The 27272-nt window shown below is 43.3% G+C and overlaps 1 protein-coding gene across 1 annotated transcript in view; it reads left to right on the forward strand.

Moving 5' to 3' along the window:
* Positions 1-3034: 3034 nt before the first annotated feature.
* The window catches only part of PIP4K2C (phosphatidylinositol-5-phosphate 4-kinase type 2 gamma), a 61842-nt gene continuing 37604 nt past the window's right edge, over positions 3035-27272 (forward strand). Inside the window, exons 1-2 of the mRNA XM_040425750.1 lie at positions 3035-3379; positions 11437-11534. Of these exons, the coding sequence (XP_040281684.1) occupies positions 3035-3379; positions 11437-11534 (443 nt within the window). The remainder of the gene's footprint in view (positions 3380-11436; positions 11535-27272) is intronic.

A 27272-nucleotide genomic window follows, 5' to 3' on the forward strand; every position in this document is an offset into this window, starting at 1 on the left:
CATCCTTTTCTTCCCCCAACGTATAGGTTAAACATAGGGCAAAAACAGGACTTAAGCAACCCAAAACAATAGTCACAAAACCATCTATTGGGGGTCATTCACTAATGCAAAACTGATGTAAAAAAAAAGTATTTTATGATGAGGTGCGCGCCTTGTCATAAATTATGCACATCCTCTGGGATAGCAGGGGGAATCAAAGAACGGTGTAAAACAACAGTCTTTGAAAATGTCCCCCATTGTGTGGTATTTTTTACAAAATCTACAAGGAAGTTCCTGATGGATCCTCTAAGTACAGATGTGCCCGAAACCTAACATGAACTTCTGTGCATGTAATCAGTCCCCCCATCAGTCAGAGCACATGGGGTGGGGGGGGGGCTTCTAGAAAAGGACTGAGAAAACGATCACTTGCCATCTAATCCCCTCTGCGCCGCATTACACTGTTTTATTAACTCCACGACCCAGAGATTTACCAGCATCCAGATCAGATTAGTTGCACCAAACACACAGACATCAGGAAAGTCTCCATGTTACACTGTCCTCCTGTCCATAAGGTATCTAAGTGTAAAACCTGCGGAGTGCTTCCCTAGCGATACCAGTTACAAGCTGCAGCAATGGTGACGATCCCTAGAGAGAAAACCTGACAGATAGAGGAGATTTCCGTAATTCAGAAAAGACAATTCTTTCACTATTGCCATAAACCATCGTCTTCAATTAGTTTTACAGGGCAAACTGGGCTGTTGCATAGGGCCGCGCATTTCGGGGCAGCAATGAAAGGAGAGGAAGGATATTTCACTGCTTTGTAGTTATTTGCTTCTCCATAACGGCTCATTCATTACACTGGCTCACACATAATGCCGGGGCAGCATTTTATATTAAAATCAACTGGGAAAAAATAGTTTTATTAAACAAAAAGCAAAACTTAAAATATGATCAAACCATTTGCAACGGGCCGCCACCGCCTAGGGCCCTCTATATAGCGTCCCAGGTTTAGTAGGAATGCAGAGTGGTGTGATGCGGCCTAAATGTCTCTTTATGTGTGTCACGGTGCTCCTACCTGGATACGGCTGGACCCCAGGCATTGGCTCTGAAGCAAGAAATAGGGGGAATAATTGAGGAATTTGAAAGACCTTGTATGTAGTTGAACAGCAGCTTTACTTTGCATAAACATTCTCCAAAACGGTTTCCAGACTTTGTCTTGGTTCCAACAGTCTTTAGCATTAAACTGGCAGGCAATGTCACAGGAATCAAGATAGAGCGGAGGTGCACCCCTTGAGCTGCCACCCGATCCTCTGTCCCTGCCTACTTGCACCACCCGCCCTAGGTGACGGAGCGCAACTGGGCGACAGTCCCTAACCTACTAAGTGCAAGCAGAGGGAAAGAGACAGCAGGGAAGAGGACAGCCACTGAGAAGTTACAATAAGCGGACAAGAGGTAGACCAAAAACGGAAGACGAGGCGGGTCAACTAGCCGAGGTCAGTCCAGGAGGTCACGTCAGAACAAGGGAAGAGGCAAAGACAAATCCGTAAACAAGCTGTCAAAATCCGAGAGGTAGCGTCCAGGTACAGGGAGCAGGCAGAAGAGGTGTCAAGAGGCGGATTGAGGTTCAATTCCAGAGGTAGCTTAATAACAATAAAGTACACAGCCTATAGGACGAAAATCACAGGCAACCTGTAGCCAGCAGGCCGTCTGTATTTATAGTGGGGAGTGAGGGTCATGTGACGTGGCCAGCGTCACATGACCGACAGACAGACAGACAAATCGAGTACCGAGTGATCAGCTCGGCGCTCAAGGCAGACCTAGGAGCAGGGAGCCTCCCAGCTAGCAAAGCCGCCCTGGGAACGAGGCCAAACACAGATCCTCGCTCCCGAAGCTAAGCAGCAGGTCTGCGGCTGATGGGAGACCGAGTGCGCCTTTGGCACCCCGTTACAGGCAAACTCGACTCTGCTACATCTGTTCCTCTCTGGCTTTGCTGTGCTGACTGTATGACTTTGCTTCTTCTGTATGCTGCACTTCTCTTTGTATGGTCTGTCTCTAGATTAGGCCAGGTAACTTGGCTCCTAAGGCTCAAAGCTTTGACCTCCATGGCCAGCAGAGCTGAGGGTGCTCTGGCTAGCTTGGGCACATTCAGCAGAGACATGCCCCTGCACACCTGTCCTGTAGCAGGGGGTAAACTAGATTAACTAGAAACTGGTCCCCACCCTTCCTGCAGGAAGTGGGACTAGCCCAATTCTCCACAGAGAGGGGTTAGAATGGAATGTTCCATTCTACCTAAGATAGCTCTGCCTTGTTTGCTGCCACCTGCTGGTGAACCAGGCACATTACATGAACACAACAGTTGCAAACAGATTAGGAATGCACATTGTGGAGGACCTGGAATAAATGCATAAGATGACATTATATTAGACCAATAAAGACAGTAGCAGGGTGCAGGAGTGGCAACACCACTCGGGGGTGTTACACATTGGCGTATTACAGTACCAGCAAAGTGTATGAGATTACACTAATCTCTTGTACACTTTGTGGATTTTTTCCGTCCGGAAAATTGACTTGCATTGCGGATTTCAAATGAAATAGCATGTCAATTATAGTTGCGGTTTTTAGCTGCGGATTTCAAGATTGTGTTAAATCCGCAACAAAAACCGCGGACAGACATTGCAATTTTTGTTGCAGAAATCCTCACAGAAATCTGCATGGATCTTATGTGCGTTCACCCACACCTGTGTGCAGGTGGCCTAGTTGTGAAGCACTGTGGGTTTTGTCGTATGTACATCTGTGGCAAATCTGCAGGGTATCTGTTCCGTGTAAACTTTTCCCTAAACTCCCGTTCACCCTATAACATCTGGGGACTGCACAGCCGCCATGTATAAGCATAGTAGGGCATTTCAAAAGCAAGGGTCAAAAGTCTGTAGAACAACCACATGAGAATGTGACATAACATTGCCCTCAGTCAAGATGGTTTCCGCGGTATGACATTCCAGCAAGGATAAAATCTCCATGGTGACGCGGGAGCGCCGAGCGCGCGGTCACGTGACCGATGAGCCGGCTGGGTGGAGGTGGGGAGCTATTGCGCAGCCGCGCCCGGAGCCCAGGTGTGTTAGAAGGGGCGGAGAGAGCCAGCGGCCCGGGCGGGCGGGGGAGCACCCGCTTGGGACAGCCGAAGAAAAAGAAGAGAAGGTTCGGGGGTCGTGGTCGCTGGCAACACCGAGAAGCTGCCATGTCTTCCAGCGGGGCGCCCGCTACTTCTGCCGCTGTCAGCATTCTGTCCACCTCTACAGCCAAGACTAAGACGAAGAAGAAGCACTTCGTGCAGCAGAAAGTGAAGGTGTTCCGGGCCAGCCACCCGCTCGTCAGTGTCTTCATGTGGGGAGTCAATCACTCGGTGAGGCCCGGCCTGCTGGGCACCTGTAGAGCAGCGAGCGCCCCCCGCAGGGTGACAGGCGGACTGCACCTACACACATCCGGCTGCAACCTGCTGCTCCCCCTAGTTGTAGAACTACAAGTCCCAGGTGTCAGTGCAGGCCGACAGTGGTGTCTGGTGATACAGCAAGTGTGCATGTGTGACATAGTGCAGTGTGTGTGTGTATATATATATATCTATATACAGGGGCTAATGTAAGGTGAGGGCGGCTGTGCCCTGGCTTACCATAGTGCACCCCGCTATATGGTTATGTAGTCATAGTACAGTGCACCCCGCTATATGGTTATGTAGTCATAGTACAGTGCACCCCGCTATATGGTTATGTAGTCATAGTACAGTGCACCCCGCTATATGGTTATGTAGTCATAGTACAGTGCACCCCGCTATATGGTTATGTAGTCATAGTACAGTGCACCCCGCTATATGGTTATGTAGTCATAGTACAGTGCACCCCGCTATATAGTTATGTAGTCATAGTACAGTGCACCCCGCTATATAGTTATGTAGTCATAGTACAGTGTACCCCGCTATATAGTTATGTAGTCATAGTACAGTGCACCCCGCTATATGGTTATGTAGTCATAGTACAGTGCACCCCGCTATATGGTTATGTAGTCATAGTATAGTGCACCCCGCTATATAGTTATGTAGTCATAGTACAGTGCACCCCGCTATAGTTATGTAGTCATAGTACAGTGCACCCCGCTATATAGTTATGTAGTCATAGTACAGTGCACCCCGCTATATAGTTATGTAGTCATAGTACAGTGCACCCCGCTATATAGTTATGTAGTCATAGTACAGTGCACCCCGCTATATGGTTATGTAGTCATAGTACAGTGCACCCCGCTATATAGTTATGTAGTCATAGTACAGTGCACCCCGCTATATAGTTATGTAGTCATAGTACAGTGCACCCCGCTATATGGTTATGTAGTCATAGTACAGTGCACCCCGCTATATAGTTATGTAGTCATAGTACAGTGCACCCCGCTATATGGTTATGTAGTCATAGTACAGTGCACCCCGCTATATAGTTATGTAGTCATAGTACAGTGCACCCCGCTATATGGTTATGTAGTCATAGTACAGTGCACCCCGCTATATGGTTATGTAGTCATAGTACAGTGCACCCCGCTATATTGGGAGCCTAGTCTGTATAGGTGCTGCTCAGTTCTCGATCTATAAGTAGCTCTGCAGCAGGAAAGGACAAATCCACTATAGATTATTATTTCATGCACTTCAATACATAATACAGGACACGCTACGGCCCATTCTAGGATTTGGGCCGAAGCAGTTGAAGAAGACTAGGATGAGCTGAAACGCGTCCTGTATTCTGTATTGAAACCTATGAAATAAAAATCTATCAAGAATATACCACAGCTGCTGGGAACGTTCTAAATATTGGGTACCTAGTCTGTGCACCCCGTTATCTTATGGAGAACCTTGTCATAGTATAGTGAACCCGGTTATATGACAATCCTGTTCATACTATAGAGCCCCTATTATATGGAAAACGTAGTCATACTATAGTATTATATGGGGGACTCCTTCATTGTATAATGCACCCCATTATATGGAGGCGTAGTCATAGTATGCCCAGTTATATGGGCGACCCATTCATAGTATAGTGATAGAGCCACCCATTATATGTAGGTGTAGTCATAGTATGCCCGGTTAGTCAGAGCACACGGTTCTCATATTATAAATCTTGTCATAATATAGTACACCTCATTACATTGTAAATCTATATAATATAGCTTCAGATATACAGTAGCATACTATATAGTGGCTTTTGGGTAGTAAAATTGGTTGTACCATGGTGCTTTGGGGGCATTGCAGCTGTTTGTATCACGTCGCTGGGGGTGGGGAGGTGTACCTGGTTGTACCGTGGAGGCTCAGGGGTTGGCGTATCTGATTGTATTGTGGAGACTTCTGGGGCAGTGTACCTGGTTGTGCCGTGGAGGCTCTGGGGGCGGTGTACCTGGTTGTGTCGTGGGGGCTCTGGGGGACGGTACCTGGTTGTGCCGTGGAGGCTCTGGGGGACGGTGTACCTGGTTGTGCCGTGGAGGCTCTGGGGGCGGTGTACCTGGTTGTGGCGTGGAGGCTCTGGGGGCGGTGTACCTGGTTGTGGCGTGGAGGCTCTGGGGGCGGTGTACCTGGTTGTGGCGTGGAGGCTCTGGGGGCGGTGTACCTGGTTGTGGCGTGGAGGCTCTGGGGGCGGTGTACCTGGTTGTGGCGTGGAGGCTCTGGGGGCGGTGTACCTGGTTGTGGCGTGGAGGCTCTGGGGGCGGTGTACCTGGTTGTGCCGTGGAGGCTCTGGGGGCGGTATGTGATGTTATACAGAATTTGATATACCGGATGCTAATTGGATGAGTTAAGAAGATTCTTCCCTCCTGCGAGGTCAGGGGCCCGGGCTGCTCACAGCATGGTCAGGTGGCAGTACCCCGGTTGTACAGCACACTGTCTGCAGCTGGTACTTCTCTTGTCTGTTACGGAGGCCGTTGGGCACTAGGCTTGGCAGGTGCCCTTTGCTTAGTATCCTGTATTTCTGTTCTGATATTGCCCGGCTGGTGGCCTCTGTTACTCAAGGTTACAGGACAATCTCTGGGTCAACCATCTACATTTTTCCAATGGCTGTTTCACAGTAAACGTTCATTCACTGGAAATAATCACTTCACCGAGCCGCAGGGGGGTTACTGATGGGGAAGGGGGGCGCAGGGATGCATAGCTGGCAGTCAGTGATCCGGTCACTTCCTGACATGGGCCTACTTGTATGTGTACAGCTTCCCTCTCAGTTTTGTCTGGTTCAGTGGTGCCTGGGCCAGCTCGTCAGTGTAAATCCTCAATCACACGTCAGTGTGCTATAAGAGTTCTCCACAGACTACACACATTAAAATGAATGGGGCCGTGTGCTGTCACACATCAGTGTTGTAACACGGATGCATCAGGCCCATTATAGTCTATGGGTCCATGAAAACCACTGATTTCACGGATCATTAGGAAAAGATGCTTTGAAAATGATTTTAAAGCTGTGCAGTTTTCAGTGAAACACGGATAACACAGACAGCAAAAAACGGACATACGGACCCTTCATGGATGTATCACTGACCACTTTCTCACAGATTTGGACACGGACGTGTGAATGAGGCTTATCTTAGTGCCTGCTCTTGTTACAGTCGTGCAGATAATCTCTTCCTTTGCCAGCCATTAGCATCATCGGTCTAAATGCTTGGACGTTTTCCCGGCTACCAATGGTTGGCTCCATAAAGACCACTTACCACCTGCCCACCACCACCCGGGGAGCCAGAAACATGTAGAATGCTATATAATCTTACGTAGGTTCGCCTCGGTGCTGTACCCGGTGGCATAAGCTGGAAACCTCCCAGTGAAAAATGGGCGATGTGTAAGTTTAGGGGGTTCACTTGGCAGTCCTAATCTTTCCTACTTCCTGCCGGCTCCTAGATTTCTCACTCCATAAGGCTACATGCACATCCTTTTTAAATTTATTTATTATATTTTTTTTTTGCGGATCCATTTTAACAATGCCTAAAACGGACAAGAATAGGACATGTTCTATTTTTTTGCGGGGCTACGGAACGGACCTACTGATGCAGACATCACACGCTGTGCTGTCTGCATTTTTTGCGGACCCATTGAAATGAATAGGTCCGCATTCCTATCCGAAAAAAAACCCGGAACGGACACGGAAACAAACAACGTTCGTGTGCATGTAGCCTAACATGGCGTTACGTTATCCACCCAGAGACTCCTTTATGTTACTGCTCTGCAGACTTGTCATACGCTTTGTATATCGTTTACTCCTTTTCAGGATCTCTACGTCTTGTGGCTGATTGATTTAAAGTGATTTCATTTTTATAACTAATATTGATATAACTTATAATATAATAACTGATATTTGAAGTCCTAGCAGGACCCTCTAACAAAGGCCTGTGTGGCATGTGGATGTCATAGATGAGGGGACCCCACCTAGGCAGAGCCTCTAACAAGGAGAAGCTTGTTGAGGTCATTTATTTGGTGTTTTTTGCCACAACTTGCAAATTTGTTGCACAATTGTCAGTAGGGAAACATGTACATAAGTTTGTCTCTCTTCGAGCCTAGGGTCACCAGATCTGGGTGCTAATAACACCTTCATAGTGGGCATTGAACGCAACTGATCTGAGAGGGGAACAGGGGCCTGTAAGAAATTCTTTAATACATGATCATTTCATTTTCATCACAGGCACTTCATCAGGACAGTAATTGTGGGAATTTTTTATAAACTTTCCTTCACATCTTACGTTTCGAAACACCTCCCTAAATTCTTCAGAATTTTCCAGCAGATGTGGAGTTTGCTTTGGCTGTTAATTCTCTATGCAGCAGTGCCGGGTTTTCTTTTTTAGAAAAGACAAAGAGAAATGAATAGGAAGGAATGCAGGTGGGAATTGACGGAAATCTTTACCTCCCTTTTTGGTTCTGTTGGGGTGACAACCCGCATAGCACAGCCCAGTAATGCACAAACTATGCATAAAAGGTAAAACCAACGAGATCTTCTAGATAAAGACCATACATGTTATACTGTTGTTGGTCAATTTTATTAGGGTCAGACTGCCATCAAATGTTCTGTATAGGGTGTCCTGCCTTAACCTGTAACCGGCATTTTGTGTATAGAGCTGAGGACATTGGCTCCTAGATGGCCGCTAGCACATCCGCAATACCTGTCCCTGACTCATCTCACGTACTGGACTCATCTCAGGTTAACTTGCATATGTATCAAATCAGGTTTTTTTATACAATAAAAGCACACAGAGAGCTACGTATAGGGAACTGGGTATTGGGGATGTGCTAGCGGCCATCTAGCAACCCATGTCCTCAGCTCTATACACAAAATCCCAGTGACAGGTTCCCTTTAAAGATGCACCAAATTTGTGAAACATTGTGCACCATTTAATAAAACTACAAAACTGACCTATCCACCTATCCTCAAAGTCGGTCACCAAAATCTGATCAATAGGGGTCAAACACCCATCACTCTAGCCAAGCAGCTGTTTGAAGAGGCTGCAGCCCTCCAGTGAGCACTGCAGGCTCCTCGCAGCTTACCTAGCACACCTCTGTCCATTGAATAGCAGCTGTGCTTCGTATTGTAGCTCAGGCACATTCACTGCAGTTTGTTTAAACTGATGATCTATCCAGAGGATAGATCATCCGCATCTGATCGGCAGGGGTCCGACACCCGGGACCCCCGCCGATCAGCTGTATGAGAAGGCAGCGGCGCTCCAGGAGAGCCGCGGCCTTCTCACTGTTTACCACAGGCCCAGTGACGTCACGACTAGTATAAACTGGCCTGGGCGGGGCTAAGCTCCATTCAAGTGAACAGAGCTTAGCCGCGCCCAGGCCAGTTGATACTAGTCGTGACGTCACTGGGCCTGTGGTAAACTGTGAGAAGGCTGCGGCGCTCCTGGAGCGGGGGTCCCAGGTGTCGGACCCCCGCCGATCAAATGCTGATCCCCTTTAAATGAAACTGATCTGCGCCTAGACTGATAAACGAGATGTCACAGGCCTTGGTTCTGGAGCGCTGCACCTTATTTAAACTGCTGATCGGTGGGGGTTCCAGGCGTCAGACCCCCACCCTTCAGATATTGATGACCTATCCTGAGGATAAGCCATCCGTATTACACAACGCAAGACCCCTTTAAGGACACGGCCATATTTCACCTTAAGGACCAGGCCATTTTTTGCAAATCTGACCAGTATCACTTTGTGTGAATAACTTTAAAACGCTTTTACTTATCCAGGCCATTCTGAGATAGTTTTTTCGTCACATATTGTACTTAATAACACTGGTAAAATGGAGTCAAAAAATTAATGTTTATTTATAAAAAGAATAAATACCAAATTTACAAAAAATTTGGAAAAATTAGCAAATTTCCAAGTTTCAATTTCTCTACTTCTATAATACATAGTAATACCTCCAAAAATAGTTATTAATTTACATTCCCCATATGTCTACTTTATGTTTGCATAATTTTGGGAATGCAATTTTATTTTGTGGGATGTTACAAGGCTTAGAAGTTTAGAAGCAAATCTTGAAATTTTTCAGAAAATTTCTAAAACCCTCTTTTTCAGGACCAGTTCAGGTCTTAAGTCACTTTGTGAGGCTTACATAATAGAAACCACCCAAACTACACCCCTCAAGGTATTCAAAACTGATTTTACAAACGTTGTTAACCCTTTAGGTGTTCCACAAGAATTAATGGAAAATAGAAATAAAATTTAACTTTTTTGGCATTTTCCATTTTAATAATTAGTTTCCAGTTTCAAAGCAAGGGTTAACAGCCAAACAAAACTCAATATTTATGGCCCTGATTCTGTAGTTTACAGAAACACCCCATATGTGGTCGTAAACTGCTGTACGGGCACACGGCAATGCGCAGAAGGAAAGGAATGCTATACGGTTTTTGGAAGGTAAATTTTGCTGGATGGGTTTTTGACACCATGTCCCATTTGAAGCCCACCTGATGCACCCCTAGAGTAGAAACTCCAAAAAAGTGACCCCATTTTGGAAACTACGGGATAAGGTGGCAATTTTGTTGGTACTATTTTGGGGTACATATGATTTTTGGTTGCTCTATATTACACTTTGTGAAGCAAGGTAACAAGAAATAGCTGTTTTGGCACAGTTTTTATTTTTTGTTATTTACAACATTCATCTGACAGGTTAGATCAGGTGGTATTTTTATAGAGCAGGTTATTACGGACGCAGCGATACCTAATATGTCTACTTTTTTTTATTTTATTTATGTAAGTTTTACTTTTACATAATTTCATTTTTGAAACAAAAAAAATCATGTTTTAGTGTCTCCATAGTCCGAGAGCCATAGTTTTTTCAGTTTTTGGGCGATTATCTTGGGTAGGGTATGATTTTTGCGGGATGGGATGACTGTTTGGCACTATTTTGGGGTGCGTATGACTTTTTGATTGCTTGCTATTACACTTTTTGTGATGTAAGGTGACAAAAAATGGCTTTTTTTTTTTACACCTTTTTATTTTTTTACGTTATTCACCTGAGGGGTTAGGTTATGTAATATTTTTATAGAGCAGGTTATTACGGACACGGCGATGCCTAATATGTGTAGTGCATTTTTTTTTATTTATTTTTTTTAATCAGTGATAAATGTTTTTATTTTTACATTTTTTTTTTTTTTTTTTTTTTTTTTTTAACCAGACCCACTTGGTTCTTGAAGATCTAGTGGGTCTGATGTCTGTATAATATAGTACAGTACACTATATAGTGTACTGTACTGTATTTTCACTTTACAAAGTCTGAGAAGTCTGCCTTTAGCAGAAGTCTGATCAGCACCATGGACAACCGGAAGCATTTGAAGGCGTCCGTTTGCCATGGTAACCATCACCCGCTGCCACAACAGAGCAGCGGGTGATGGGGACGGAGGGGGGCCCCCTCCCTCTGTGATCCTGTCAAGAATCGGGGGCTGAAAAGGCACAGCAGCCCCTGATGGGAGAGGGAGGGAGCTCCCTCCCTGTTAACTCCTTCCATACAACTCCTTCCCTACGGACCGCAGCATGGAAGGGGTTAAATGGCGATAGCACAGATGTCAGCCATTTCAAGCAGAGTGTCAGCAATGTGCTGACACTCTGCTTGCTAACCGCTCGGCCATCCTGGAAATGAGAGGGGGCGGGCGGACCGCGAGGATCAGAAACTTCTGACAGCGCTGCAAACTGCAGGTCTGAATTGACCTGCAGTTTGCAGCAATCGCCGCTACGGGGGTGATCGTAAATACACATGGCGTACCGGTACATCGTGTGTCCTTAAGTACCAGGACATCATGACGTACCGGTACATCATAAGTCCCTAGGAGGTTAAAAATCCCCCACATGGTAACCCCCCCAATATTTATTTTCTACAGATTTATTAATCAAACTAAAATTGAATCCCTGAGTGGTTCCATTTTAGACGGTTATCTTCACTGCTGCTGACACATGTCTGTATTGTTTTTCAGGTCAATGAGCTCAGTCATGTTCCTGTTCCCGTGATGCTTTTACCAGATGATTTTAAGGCGAACTCCAAAATTAAGGTCACTAATCACCTCTTTAACAGGTTGGTTGAAAATGCCGCAGTTGTCATGTGCTTTGAAGTATATTTGCTTTTCCACTTGGTTGCAGTAGATGACCAGCACTTGTCATATTTATCATGTTTTAATCAGAGATGATCCTAGACGGCTGTTGGATCTAAGAGCTGCTTTGGACCTGTTCAGCCTGTGCTAATATTTGAAGAGCAAAAGCAACTTTAACTATTTCCAGAAGTACAAATACTGTATATTGCCACACAAACCTCTGCTGTTTTCCAGGAACGTGCTGTAGTGGCACAAAACTCATGTAAAAGGGGTCGTCCACCTGTTAAAGGATGGCTTAGCCTCCGGATAGGCCATTACTAGCTGATTGGCCGGGGTCCAACACCCCTCACCCCTGTCAATCATCTCTTTGGCAATAGCTCCAGCACTAGAAGCAGACAACCTTATTATGAATTGAGCTGCTAACTGCAGCATTGTCCCCATCAACTGCTTCCAGCTCTGCAGTGACAAGCTTGGTCCTCTACAAAGTTGGAGCTGTCTGCTGCAAGAGCTATTGCCCAACAGTTCATTGGCCGGAGTGATGATCTATCCTGAGGGTATGCCATTACCTAATAAAAGGTGCACAACACCCTTAACCACCTCCCATCTGCCCGTTGACTATAAACGTCTGGGAGGTGGATCTCTATCTCTGGATGGACGTTCCCAGGTGTCCCTGCTTTCTAGATCGCTGTATACACAGCGCTGTGCGCTTCCTGTCCCGGCCTGGCGGTCATGTGACCGCCGGGGCCGGGAGACTGAAGGAGCTGTCGGATCTTCTACAGACCGATCAGCCCTGCACTAAAGCTGTACGGTGTTGTATAGTGCTGTATAGCCTCTCTGGGGGGTGTATTTCCCCTGTAACTGGGGCTACTATGTCAGCCCCAGTCACAGGAGAAATCAATAGTGGGGGGTGAAAAAAAGTGAAGTTAAATGTCCCCCAGAGGTCTTGTATGACCTTATGGGGGACGCAAAGTGTCAAATAAAAAAAATAAAAAAGTGTTAAAATAAAAAAAAAGGTTTAAAAAATTCCCCAAGTAAGGAATTAAAAAAAATATTAAAGATGGGAAAAAAATAAGTAAAATAAACATATTTGGTATTGCCGCGTCCGTGACGGTCGGCTCTCTAAATATATCTCATGATCGACCCAGTCCGATAAACGCCATAAAAAAGAAATTTGAAACTGTCAAAAAAAGCCATTTTTGTCACCTTACATTACAAAAAGTGCAACACCAAGTGATCAAAAAATGAGTCCCTACATAAGAAAATTGCTCAATAAATAAAAAAAAATAGCTCTCAGAACATGGACACATTAAAACATAATTTCTTTTGTTTAAAAAATGCTATTATTGTGCCAAAGTAAAAAAAATAAAAAAGTATACATATTAGGTATCGCCTCATCTGTAAGAACCAGCTCTATTAAAATATCACATGACCTAACCCCTTGGGTGAACACTGTAAAAAAACTAATTAAAAACTGCCAAAAAAGCCAATTTTTTTGTCACCTAACATCACATAAAGTGCAACACCAAGCGATCAAAAAGCCGTATGCTCCCCAAAATAGTACCAATCAAACTGTCACCTCATCCCACAAAAAATAAGACCCTAACTAAGACAATTGGTCAAAAAATAAAAAAAATATGGCTCTCAGATTATGGAGACACTAAAACATCATTTTTTTTTGTTTCAAAAATGCTATTGTGTAAAACATAAATAAATAAGAAAAAGTATACATATTAGGTATCGCCACGTCCATAACAATCTGCTCTATAAAAATGTCACATGACCTAACCCCTCAGGTGAACACTGTAAAAATAAATAAAAACTGTGCTAAAAGAACCAGTTAAAGTGTTATAATGAATGATTAAAAAATCATATGTACCTAAAAATGGTACCAATTAAAACATCAACTCTTCCTGCAAAAAACGAGCCCCTGCACAAGACGATCGGCATAAAAATATGGCGTTCAGAATATGGAGACACAAAAACATAATTTTTTTTCAAAAATATTTTATTATGTAAAACTGAAACAAACAAAGTAGACATATTTGATATCATTGCGTCCATAACAACCTGCTCTATAAAAATAGCACATGATCTAACCTGTCAGATGAATGTTGTAAAAAATAAAAACCGTGCTAAAACAGCCATTTTTTGGTTACCTTGCCTCACAAAAAACTTAATATAGAGCAATTAAAAATCATATGTACTCCAAAATAGTACCAATAAGGCTACTTTCACACGAGCGTTCGGAGCGGATCCGTCTGTTTCATCAGACGGATCCGCTCCGATAATGCAGACGTTTGCATCCGTTCAGAACGGATCCGTCTGCATTATAACTTAGAAAATTTTCTAAGTCAGAAAGTAGCCTGAGCGGATCCGTTCAGACTTTACATTGAAAGTCAATGGGGAACGGATCCGCTTGAAGATTGAGCCATATTGTGTCATCTTCAAGCGGATCCGTCCCCATTGACTTACATTGTAAGTGTGGACGGATCCGCTCGCCTCCGCACGGCCAGGCGGACACCCGAACGCTGCAAGCAGCGTTCAGGTGTCCGCTCACTGAGCGGAGGCTGAGCGCTGGCAGGCGGATGCATTCTCAGCGGATCCGCCTCCACTGAGAATGCATTAGGGCCAGACGGATGCGTTCGGGGCCGCTCGTGAGCCCCTTCAAACGGAGCGCACGAGCGGACACCCGAACGCTCGTGTGAAAGTAGCCTTAAACTGGCACCTTATCCCCTAGTTTCCAAAATGGGGTCACTTTTTGGGAGTTTCTACTGTAAGGATGCATCAGGGGGGCTTAAAATGGGACATGGCATCTAAAAACCAGTTAAGCAAAAACTGCCTTCCAAAAACCATATGGCTCTCCTTTTCTTCTGCGCCCTGCCGTGTGCCCTTACATCAGTTTACGACCACATGTGGGGTGTTTCTGTAAACCGCAGAATCTGGGTAATAAATATTGAGTTTTGTTTGGCTGTTAACCCTCGAGGTGTTAAAAAATATTAATGGATTATAATGGAAAATCTGCCCAAAAAAGTTTCATCTCAATTTTCCTTTAATTCTTGTTGAACACCTAAAGGGTTAACAAAGTTTGTAAAATCAGTTTTAAGTAACTTGAGGGGTGTAGTTTCTACAATGGGGTCATTTATGGGGGGTATCCACTATGTAAGCCCCACAAAGTGACTTCAGACCTGAACTGGTCCTTAAAATGTGGGTTTTGGCAATTTTCTTAAAAATTTTAAGAATTGCTACTACTCATCTGGGACTGTGCTGTCGTCTGTTAAAAACATAAGCCACAGCTCTGAGGTGTACAAAGCCTAAAGACTGGCTTACATGACCTGATAGTCTGGCCAATTATCGGGAAAGATAACATTCTAAAGTTGCCGCAGATCACCCAATGAATGAGCAAAACGGTTGACACCTCAATCATCGTTTCTAAGCAGCAGATTGTCCAGTGTGAATTTATAGGAGGACACGTGATGGCAGCAGCCATCGCTCGTCCCTATACAGTGGAGGTGATTGCTCTATGTATATGCAGTTCTTCATTTCCACTGAGGACCATGCAGTTATAGGGAACAAACGCTTCCTTCCCCGTAATTGTCTGCTCGTCAGCACAGTGTTAAATGCGACTTAAGTCAATGCCAGGCATCTGCTTGGTAAAGCGATAATAGTAGGAACTGATGCTGAATGGCCAGTGTACTTTATTCTGATTTATGGAGCATCTGCCCAGGAGCTAAGTTTCAGTATGGAGATTTTGTTAAAAAAATATGATTTCATATTGGAAGAGCTGATCAGCCTGTCTTTTTGTTGTTCGTTCACAGCTCAGTGGAAAGTCCAGGAATACTTTACTTATCATTCTGTTGTCTGCCAAGATGTCTCTTCCAAAAATGTTAGGAATCCAGAAGCAGGGTTCATGATCTGAAACGCCAGTTATACACACACTGACAAGTGGATGTACCAGTCTATCCTGAGATTTCCATGACTGGCTCTTGTCCTTTTATTTCCTATGTAAAGTAACACTATTCACAGGGTCTTAGATGCATTATTATGTGGCAGCACATGTCAGACTGCATTAACAGAGTACTGAAAATATTTAGGTATATTTGCATACATTGGCAATCAAAATATAGCCCTTGGGATAATCGCTAGTGATGAGCGGCAGGGGTCATATTCAAATTCGCGATATTTCGCAAATATTTTGTAGAATATTCGTCGAATATTCGCGAATTCTATAATTCTTTTTTTTTTTTTTTTTTTTTTTACTCGAAAAATCGGAAAGGTAATGATTGTGTAATATGCGAATTTTCGGATTCAAATTTTTATTGCGAATTTTTCAACTTACAACTATTAGACAAAGAAGATTATAGCACTATATTAGCTAAATTGCTCTATTCGATTTTTTTCGAATATTCTCTATATTGCAAATTAACAGGTTGTGGGTAGCTTATTTCATTTGGTTTAAAACTTAACATTTAATTATGTCAATCATAAAAAGATAGGCCCTTAAATAGACACTTAAGAAAAGAATATATCTGTAACCACTGGTTACACTAGTCTCCTGAAAAAATAGACTGAGACGGGAAGGAACCATAAACAGGGATAGCGTAAGGAATAGATAGGGTGAAGGGTACGTGAGTACCAAGACAGAGGGACACACTGCTGGGACTATACCCTAGATGTCCCTAATCTGTCTAAGTCACACCACTATCTAATGCAAAATACCTGCATTCGCCCTCCCTAATGATGGACTGCCCAGCTTGGCCCGATAGAGCAATTCATTTCATCACAGGACCATCTATTCTGTCTATCGGGTATGGGCACAAAAGTTGGCAAAAAGGACGTAGTGATTGGATTCCAGGTAGGATGGCAATGCCGTTGTAAGGGATCGCAGAACCTGGTCAATATCAACCACAAACAGATGGTAATAATCAGAATAGATACAGTGTCCCGACGCGTTTCCTCAGTGATGTCTGATTCATCAGGGGACAAAATTATATATAAGAGGCTCCCTGATATAAGGGTACCTCTTCCAACCAAAGCACGTGACACAGGATGGTATCTAGTTCAAAGTCTTGAGTCCTGTGTAGACCCCGACTATATACCAACCACCCAAAGACCAATGTCCTCTCCCACCAGCCCAGGAACAAATTAGCATACGACGGGGAGTTCATGTGCCCCGTCGTATGCTAATTTGTTCCTGGGCTGGTGGGAGAGGACATTGGTCTTTGGTGACACTCCCAACATACACACCCCATGCATCGTTACTTGGGCAAGGTTTATTGACGATGTCTTTGTTGTCTGGAAAGGGGGAGAGCAAGATTTCTGTGATTTCGTTAAAAATCTAAACGTGAATGACATCAACATGAGATTTACTTCAGTCTTTGAGAAGGACACCCTACCCTTTCTTGATATATTGATCTCAAGAGACAAGGAAGACACGCTACAAACAAGCACTTTTAGGAAACCCACCTCCACCAACTCACTCCTACATTGGAGTATGGCTCGTATTTAGCACTGTACAGATCACTAACCTATGCTGGGGGTTACAACTAGCATGGATCTGTTACACTGCAAACGAAATTGACACCTTGACTCATTGTGATTTATATGTAATCTTATATGTGGTGTATTCACTATACTTGGATTTAAGTCACAGCAGTCTATGTATCTTTATAACCGCTGTGATTAAGTGACACAGGATTGCTCTTGACTCACTATCCGGATTGTGACATATAACCGGATGGTGGTTGGTATATAGTCGGGGTCTACACAGGACTCAAGACTTTGAACTAGATACCATCCTGTGTCACGTGCTTTGGTTGGAAGAGGTACCCTTATATCAGGGAGCCTCTTATATATAATTTTGTCCCCTGATGAATCAGACATCACTGAGGAAACGCGTCGGGACACTATCTATTCTGATTATTACCATCTGTTTGTGGTTTATATTGACCAGGTTCTGCGATCCCTTACAACGGCATTGCCATCCTACCTGGAATCGAATCACTACGTCCTTTTTGCCAACTTTTGTGCCCATACTCGATAGAGCAATTCATTTCATCACAGGACCATCTATTCTGTCTATCGGGCCAAGCTGGGCAGTCCATCATTAGGGAGGGCGAATGCAGGTATTTTGCATTAGATAGTGGTGTGACTTAGACAGATTAGGGACATCTAGGGTATAGTCCCAGCAGTGTGTCCCTCTGTCTTGGTACTCACGTACCCTTCACCCTATCTATTCCTTACGCTATCCCTGTTTATGGTTCCTTCCCGTCTCCGTCTATTTTTTCAGGAGACTAGTGTAACCAGTGGTTACAGATATATTCTTTTCTTAAGTGTCTATTTAAGGGCCTATCTTTTTATGATTGACATAATTAAATGTTAAGTTTTAAACCAAATGAAATAAGCTACCCACAACCTGTTAATTTGTTCTAGATCAAAAGGGTTTAGCTCGCTATTTAGTGATTGTAGCCTGACCCGCTGAAATACGGTTCTGTAAACTATATTCTCTATATTGCTATAACTTAGTTTTTTCGAATATTCGTAATATTTTAAAAAAAGAATATATAGCAATATAGCGAATATTCAAAAAAAAAACGAATATAGAGCAAAATTCGCAAACACTACTACTCCTAAAGTCAAGTATATTGCAGCCTTCTTATTGGCCCACAAGCTAGAAGCAGTGAGGGATCATGTGTACTGATAAAAAATATTCGTGATCAACACTAATAATCACCACATGAGAAATGTCATTTGCTGAAGTGAGACAACCCCTTTAAGGGATACTTCTAACAAAAAAAGACTTGCCATAGGTCCCGAAACTTTTTGGCAATTAGCCATGTTCAGCCATGCATTTGCCCTGCAGAAGAAATGTAGTATTACATGGTTGTCATTCAGATGAATCGTCATGCATATCATACAGGGATGGCTCTAGTGTGCCAGAGTGGAAGCCACTCCTACAGAGACAGGAAGCCCCCTCTATGATGTGCATATGCCCTAAGAGTTGTCTTCATGAACTGACCACTTTAAGCAGTCCGTGGATGTAATGATCTAATGATTTTACATTACTTGCAAATAATTTACGTCTATGGTACGAAAATCGTCGTTTCAAACAGTAGAGGCCCGCGGATAATGTCCGCGACTGGCAATAATGCCGATCGCAGTCATTTAAGCCTTTAGATGCCGTGAGCAAGTGCGACCACGACATCTAAATAGGCGATCAGGGATGTCGGTCATTCTAATACGCTGAGTCTCTCTGAAGAGACTCAGCGTATTAGAACTGCAGTTCCTATGTTGGGCAGGATATCTGCAAAATCAACTTATACTGTCATTAAATGGGAATACAGTGGAAGTTCTCATCAATCTGAGCACTGTATTTTGTAGCCTCTTAGAGGGGCTATAAAAGTTTTTTTTTTGTTAAATATATTAAAATATAAAAGTTTTAATAGCCCCCTTTCCCTAGTTTAAAAAAATGTAAAACATTAACAAAAATTTTTTTAACATCATGGGCATCACCGTATCCAAAACTGTCCATTCTATAAAAATATTTATCCCATATAGGGAATGGTGTAATTGAAAAAAAGTATCAAAATCGCCACTTCACCATTTTTTCATCTCTTCTCTTACCCCAAAGAATTTAATAAAATGTGATCCAAAAGTCACACACTCCAAAATACACTGCTCAAAAAAATAAAGGGAACACTTAAACAACACAATGTAACTCCAAGTCAATCACACTTCTGTGAAATCAAACTGTCCACTTAGGAAGCAACACTGAGTGACAATCAATTTCACATGCTGTTGTGCAAATGGGATAGACAACAGGTGGAAATTATAGGCAATTAGCAAGACACCCCCAATAAAGGAGTGGTTCTGCAGGCGGTAACCACAGACCACTTCTCAATTCCTATGCTTCCTGGCTGATGTTTTGGTCACTTTTGAATGCTTGCGGTGCTTTCACTCTAGTGGTAGCATGAGACGGAGTCTACAACCCACACAAGTGGCTCAGGTAGTGCAGCTTATCCAGGATGGCACATCAATGCGAGCTGTGGCAAGAAGGTTTGCTGTGTCTGTCAGCGTAGTGTCCAGAGCATGGAGGCGCTACCAGGAGACAGGCCAGTACATCAGGAGACGTGGAGGAGGCCGGAGGAGGGCAACAACCCAGCAGCAGGACTGCTACCTCCGCCTTTGTGCAAGGAGGAGCACTGCCAGAGCCCTGCAAAATGACCTCCAGCAGGCCTCAAATGTGCATGTGTCTGCTCAAACGGTCAGAAACAGACTCCATGAGGGTGATATGAGGGCCCGACGTCCACAGGTTGGGGTTGTGCTTACAGCCCAACACCGTGCAGGACGTTTGGCATTTGCCAGAGAACACCAAGATTGGCAAATTCGCCACTGGCGCCCTGTGCTCTTCACAGATGAAAGCAGGTTCACACTGAGCACATGTGACAGATGTGGGAGTCTGGAGACGCCGCGGAGAACGTTCTGCTGCCTGCAACATCCTCCAGCATGACCGGTTTGGCATTGGGTCAGTAATGGTGTGGGTGGCATTTCTTTGGAGGGCCGCACAGCCCTCCATGTGCTCGCCAGAGGTAGCCTGACTGCCATTAGGTACCGAGATGAGATCCTCAGACCCCTTGTGAGACCATATGCTGGTGCGGTTGGCCCTGGGTTCCTCCTAATGCAAGACAATGCTAGACCTCATGTGGCTGGAGTGTGTCAGCAGTTCCTGCAAGACGAAGGCATTGATGCTGTGGACTGGCCCGCCCCTTCCCCAGACCTGAATCCAATTGAGCACATCTGGGACATCATGTCTCCCTCTATCCACCAACGTCACGTTGCACCACAGACTGTCCAGGAGTTGGCAGATGCTTTAGTCCAGGTCTGGGAGGAGATCCCTCAGGAGACTGTCCGCCACCTCATCTGGAGCATGCACAGGCGTTGTCGGGAGGTCATACAGGCACGTGGAGGCCACACACACTACTGAGCCTCAATTTGACTTGTTTTAAGGACATTACATCAAAGTTGGATCAGCCTGTAGTGTTTTTTTCCACTTTAATTTTGAGTGTGACTCCAAATCCAGACCTCCATGGGTTGAAAAATTTGATTTCCATTTTTTTATTTTTGTGTGATTTTGTTGTCGGCACATTCAACTATGTAAAGAACAAAGTATTTCAGAAGAATATTTAATTCAGATCTAGGATGTGTTATTTTTGTGTTCCCTTTATTTTTTTGAGCAGTGTGTATGTGTGTGTGTATATGTATGTATATGTGTATATATATGTGTGTATATATATATAATAATCACAGCACAATGTGCTGCGGTGTATTTATTTATTCTGGATTCGACACAGTGGTAGAGTGTTGACATCGCTGGCACCCAGTACTTGTTACAAGGTGTGCTGCCCTGAACTCTCGAAAAATTAGAACATTGTGCAAAGTTAATTTATTTCAGTAATCCAACTTAAAAGGTGTAACTAACATACAGTCCTGATCAAAAGTTTAAGACCACTTGAAAAATGGCTAAAAATCATATTTAGCATGGCTGGATCTTAACAAGGTTCCAAGTAGAGCTTCAACATGCAACAAGAAGAAATGGGAGTGAGACAAAACATTTTTTGAGCATTTAATTTAATGAAAACAACGAATAAACTGAAACAGGCTGTTTTTCAGCTGATCAAAAGGTTATGACCACACCTCCAAAAAAAAAACTAGACCTCTGCCCCCCCCCCCCCCAAAACAGAAATCCAACTTCCAAACGTGAACTCGGTAATGAGTAGCTCCGCCGTTATTGTTTATCACTTCAAAAATTTGTTTCGGCATGCTTGATGCAAGCGTTTCCATGAGGCGAGTGGGAACATTTCTCCAAGTGGTGAAGACGGCCGCACGAAGGCCATCTACTGTCTGGAACTGTTGTCCATTTTTGTAAACTTCCCTTGCCATCCATCCCCAAAGATTCTCAATTGGATTTAGATCAGGGGAACGCGCAGGATGGGCCAAAAGAGTGATGTTATTCTCCTGGAAGAAGTCCCTTGTCCTGCGGGCATTGTGTACTGTAGCATTGTCCTGTTGAAAAACCCAGTCATTACCACACAGACGAGGGCCCTCGGTCATAAAGAATGCTCTCTGCAACATCTGGACATAGCCAGCGGCCGTTTGACGCCCCTGCACTTCCTGAAGCTCCATTGTTCCACTGAAGGAAAAAGCACCACAGACCATTATGGCGCCCCCTCCACTGTGGCGCGTAGAAAACCTCTCAGGTGGGATCTTCTTGTCATGCCAGTAACGTTGGAAACCATCAAGGTAAAAAAAATTCTCAGAGAATAAAACTTTCTTCCACCTTTTTGAATGTCCCATGTTTGGTGCTCTCTTGCAAAGTCTAAACGAGCAGTTCTGTGGTGTTCAAGGAGACGAGGTCTTTGAAGACGTTTTTTGTTTTTGAAGCCCTTCAGTCTCAGATGCAGTCTGATGGTTATGGGGCTGCAGTCAGCACCAGTAAGGGCCTTAATTTGGGTTTGAGGATCGTCCAGTGTCTTGACGGACAGCCAATTGGATCCTCCGGCTCAGTGCTGATGAAATTATTTTGGGTCTTCCACTTGACTTTTTTTTGTTCCTTAACCCTCAGGATCATTTAAGAAATTCCAAATGACTGTCTTACTGCGTCCCACCTCAGCAGAGATGGCGCGCTGTGAGAGACCCTACTAATGCAGTTCAACAACCCGACCACGTTCAAAAAGGGGGGGGGGGGAGGGGTTTGCCTTTGCCATCACAACGTGTGACTACCTGACAGAAAATGACAATGAATCCACATCTTTGCACAGATTTGGCCTTTTTAAAGGCATGTGGTCCTAAAATTTGGATCAGCTGAAAAACAGCCTGTTTCAGTTTAATCGTTATTTTCAATTAATTGAATGCTCGAAAAATGTTTTCTCACTCTCATTTCTTCTTGTTGCATGTTGAAGTTCTACTTGGAACCTTGTTAAGATCCAGCCATATGATTTTTTTGCCATTTTTGATGTGGTCTTAAACTTTTGATCAGGACTGTATGAGATACTCATTACATGCAAAGCGAGAGATTTCAAGCCTTTATTTGTTATAGTTTGGATGATTATGGTTTATAGCTTATGAAACCCCAAATTCGCAATTTTGAGGTACCCTTTGCTCAGGGGATATGGATTAATTAGCTGACTAGAGTGTGACACTTTGAGCCTAGAATATTGAACCTTTTTCACAAAATTCTAATTTTAAGCCGCATTAATGCGATTCCTTTTTAATTTGCATTACTGAAATAAATGGACTTTTGCACGATATTCTAATTTTTCGAGTTTCTCGCGTGTGTGTGTGTGTGTGTGTGTGTATGTATATGTGTGTGTGTGTGTGTATATATATATATATATATATATATATATATATATATATATATATATATATATATATATATATACACACATTTTTTTTTTGTATTTTTCAAAGTTTATCTTTTCAGTCTTAAAACACAACGAAAACCTACACATATGTGGTATCGTTGTAATCATACTTACCCAGAGAATGAAGAGCATAGGTCATTTTTTCCGCATAGAAAACACCATAGGGAAAAAAAAACATAAAACTGGCTTAAAGGGTAACTGTCATGTTTTCATCATAAAAATCAATTTTAGCATGTGTTACTGCTGCAGCATTATGCATAAAGCAATCTTTAGTTTCTTCACATACCACTGTTTTCCTTGAGTTTTTCCCTTAGTTATGGCTGTTTAAACACTTACTATGTGAGGACCTTCTCAAGATGGCTCCTCTGCCAGTTCTGAGGCCAAAACTGCTTTCCCTGTTTTGATAACAGCGTCTAATATACCTGCTACCTGGTCCTCTGGTGGACCCCTTTGTTTGGATCGACCACCAGAGGACACAGGCAGCTCAGTAATATGTTGCACCAAGCACCACTACACTACACCCCCCCCCCCCCCCCCCTGTCACTTATTAACCCCTTATTCACCCTTGATCACCCCTGATCACCCCATATAGACTCCCTGATTACCCCCCTGTCATTGATTACCCCCCTGTCATTGATCACCCCCCTGTAAAGCTCCATTCAGATGTCCGCATGATTTTTACGGATCCACTGATAGATGGATCGGATCCGCAAAACGCATACAGACATCTGAATGGAGCCTTACAGGGGCGTGATCAATGACTGTGGTGATCACCCCATATAGACTCCCTGATCACCCCCCTGTCATTGATTACCCCCCTGTAAGATCCATTCAGATGTCCGCATGATTTTTACGGATCCACTGATAGATGGATCGGATCCGCAAAACGCATACGGACGTCTGAATAAAGCCTTACAGGGGCGTGATCAATGACTGTGGTGATTACCCCCCCTGTCATTGATTACCCCCCCTGTCATTGATTACCCCCCCTGTCATTGATTACCCCCCCTGTCATTGATTACCCCCCCTGTCATTGATTACCCCCCCCTGTCATTGATTACCCCCCCCCCTGTCATTGATTTACCCCCCCCCTGTCATTGATTTACCCCCCCCCCTGTCATTGATTTACCCCCCCCCCTGTCATTGATTTACCCCCCCCCCTGTCATTGATTTACCCCCCCCCTGTCATTGATTTACCCCCCCCCCCCCCCCCCCCGTCATTGATTACCCCCCCCCTGTCATTGATTACCCCCCCCTGTCATTGATTACCCCCCCCCCCCTGTCATTGATCACCCCCTGTCAGGCTGCATTCAGATGTCCGTTTGATTTTTACGGATCCACGGATACATGGATCGGATCCGCAAAACACATACGGACATCTGAATGGAGCTTTATAGGGGGATGATCAATGACAGGGGGTGATCACCCCATATAGACTCCCTGATCACCCCCCTGTCATTGATCACCCCTCTGTAAGGCTCCATTCAGACATTTTTTTGGCCCAAGTTAGCGGAAATTATTTTTTTTTTCTTACAAAGTCTCATATTCCACTAACTTGTGTCAAAAAATAAAATCTCACATGAACTCGCCATACCCCTCACGGAATCCAAATGCGTAAAAATTTTTAGACATTTATATTCCAGACTTCTTCTCACGCTTTAGGGCCCCTAGAATGCCAGGGCAGTATAAATACCCCACATGTGACCCCATTTCGGAAAGAAGACACCCCCAGGTATTCTGTGAGGGGCATATTGAGTCCATGAAAGATTGAAATTTTTGTCCCAAGTTAGCGGAAAGGGAGACTTTGTGAGAAAAAAATAAATAAAATCAATTTCCGCTAACTTGTGCCAAAAAAAAAAAATTTCTATGAACTCGCCATGCCCCTCATTGAATACCTTGGGGTGTCTTCTTTCCAAAATGGGGTCACATGTGGGGTATTTATACTGCCCTGGCATTCTAGGGGCCCTAAAGCGTGAGAAGAAGTCTGGGATCCAAATGTCTAAAAATGCCCTCATAAAAGGAATGTGGGCCCCTTTGCGCATCTAGGCTGCAAAAAAGTGTCACACATCTGGTATCTCCGTACTCAGGAGAAGTTGGGGAATGTGTTTTGGGGTGTCATTTTACATATACCCATGCTGGGTGAGAGAAATATCTTGGCAAAAGACAACTTTTCCCATTTTTTTATACAAAGTTGGCATTTGACCAAGATATTTATCTCACCCAGCATGGGTATATGTAAAATGACACCCCAAAACACATTGCCCAACTTCTCCTGAATACGGAGATACCAGATGTGTGAGACTTTTTTTGCAGCCTAGGTGGGCAAAGGGGCCCATATTCCAAAGAGCACCTTTCGGATTTCACTGGTCATTTTTTACAGAATTTGATTTCAAACTCCTTACCACACATTTGGGCCCCTAGAATGCCAGTATAACTACCCCACAAGTGACCCCATTTTGGAAAGAAGACACCCCAAGGTATTCGCTGATGGGCATAGTGAGTTCATGGAAGTTTTTATTTTTTGTCACAAGTTAGTGGAATATGAGACTTTGTAAGAAAAAAAAATAAAAAATCATCATTTTCCGCTAACTTGTGACAAAAAATAAAAAGTTCTATGAACTCACTATGCCCATCAGCGAATACCTTAGGGTGTCTACTTTCAGAGCAACCAAATATAGAGCAACCAAAAATCATATATACCCTAAAATAGTACCAACAAAACTGCCACCTTATCCCGTAATTTCAAAAATGGGGTAACTTTTTTGGAGTTTCTACTTTAGGGGTGCATCAAGGGAGTCTTCAAATGTGACATGGCAGCTTAAAATTTTCCCAGTGAAATCTGCCCTCCAAAAACCATATGGCGTTACTTTCCTTCTGCGCCCTGCCGTGTGCCCGTACAGCAGTTTATGACCACATTATGGGGTGTTTATGTAAACTACAGAATCGGGGCAATAAATATTGAGTTTTGTTTGGCTGTTAACCCTTGCTTTGTTAGCGAAAAAAAATGGTTAAAATGGAAAATCTGCCAAAAAAGTGAAATTCTGAAATGTTATCTCCATTGTCTATTAATTCTTATGGAACACCTAAAGGGTTAATAAAGTTTGTAAAATCAGTTTTGAATACCTCAAGTGTAGTAGTTTCTAAAATTGGGTCATTTTTGGGTGGTTTCTATCATGTAAGCCTCACAAAGTGACTTCAGACGTAAACTGGTCCTTTAAAAAGTGGGTTTTGGAAATTTTCAAAAAAATTTCAAGATTTGCTTCTAAGCCTTCTAGCGTCCCCAAAAAATAAAATGGCATTCACAAAATTTTTGTGGAAACTTGACATGTCACTTTGTGTGGTGATAACTTTGTAATGCTTTTACTTATCCAAACCATTCTGAGATTGTTTTCTCGCGATACATTGTACTTCATGATAGTGAGAAATTTTAGTAAAAAATCCAAAATTTACAGAAAATTTGGAATTATTTGCAATTTACCTTACATTCCCCATATGTCCACTTTCATGTTTGCATCATTTTGTAAATGTAATTTTATTTTTTTGGATCTTATAAGGCTTAGAATTTTAGAAGCAAATTTTTACGAAAATTTCCAAAACCCTTTTCTTTTTTTTCTTTTTTTTTAGGATGCCTTCAGTTATGAAGTCACTTTGTGGGGCTTACATAGTGGAAACCACCCATAAATGACCCCATTGTAGAAACTACTCCCCTTAAGTTATTCAATTCAGATTTTTACAAACTTTTTTTAACCCTTTAGGTGTTCCACAAGAATTAAAAGGAAAAGGAGATGGCATTTTTAAATTTAACTTTTTTGGCAGATTCATTTTTTATTTTTTTTCCTGTAACACATCAAGGGTTAACAGCCAAAAAAAACAGTTTACGGAAACAGCCAATATGTGGTTGTAAACTGTTCTACTGGAACACGGCAGGGGGCAGAAGGAAAGGAATGCCATATCGATTTTGGAGGGCAGATTTCACTGGAATAATTTTAAATTGCCATATGACATTTAAAGACCCCTGATGCCCCCCTACAGTAGAAACTCCCAAAAAGTTACCCCATTTTTGAAAATTATAGGGTATGGTGACACTTTTATTGGTACCATTTTGTGGTATATATCACTTTTGATTGCTCTATATCGTGCTTTTTGTGAGGCAAGGTAACCAAAAAATGGCTGTTCTGGCAGTTTTTATTTTTTGTTTTTTTACGGTGTTCACCTGACAGGTTAGATCATGTGCTATTTTTAAAGAGCATGTTGTTATGGAGGCGACTATATCGGATATGTCTACTTTTATTTTTCTTTTGT

Source organism: Bufo bufo, chromosome 3 (assembly GCF_905171765.1).
Source record: "Bufo bufo chromosome 3, aBufBuf1.1, whole genome shotgun sequence".
Classification (NCBI taxonomy): Eukaryota; Metazoa; Chordata; class Amphibia; order Anura; family Bufonidae; genus Bufo; species Bufo bufo.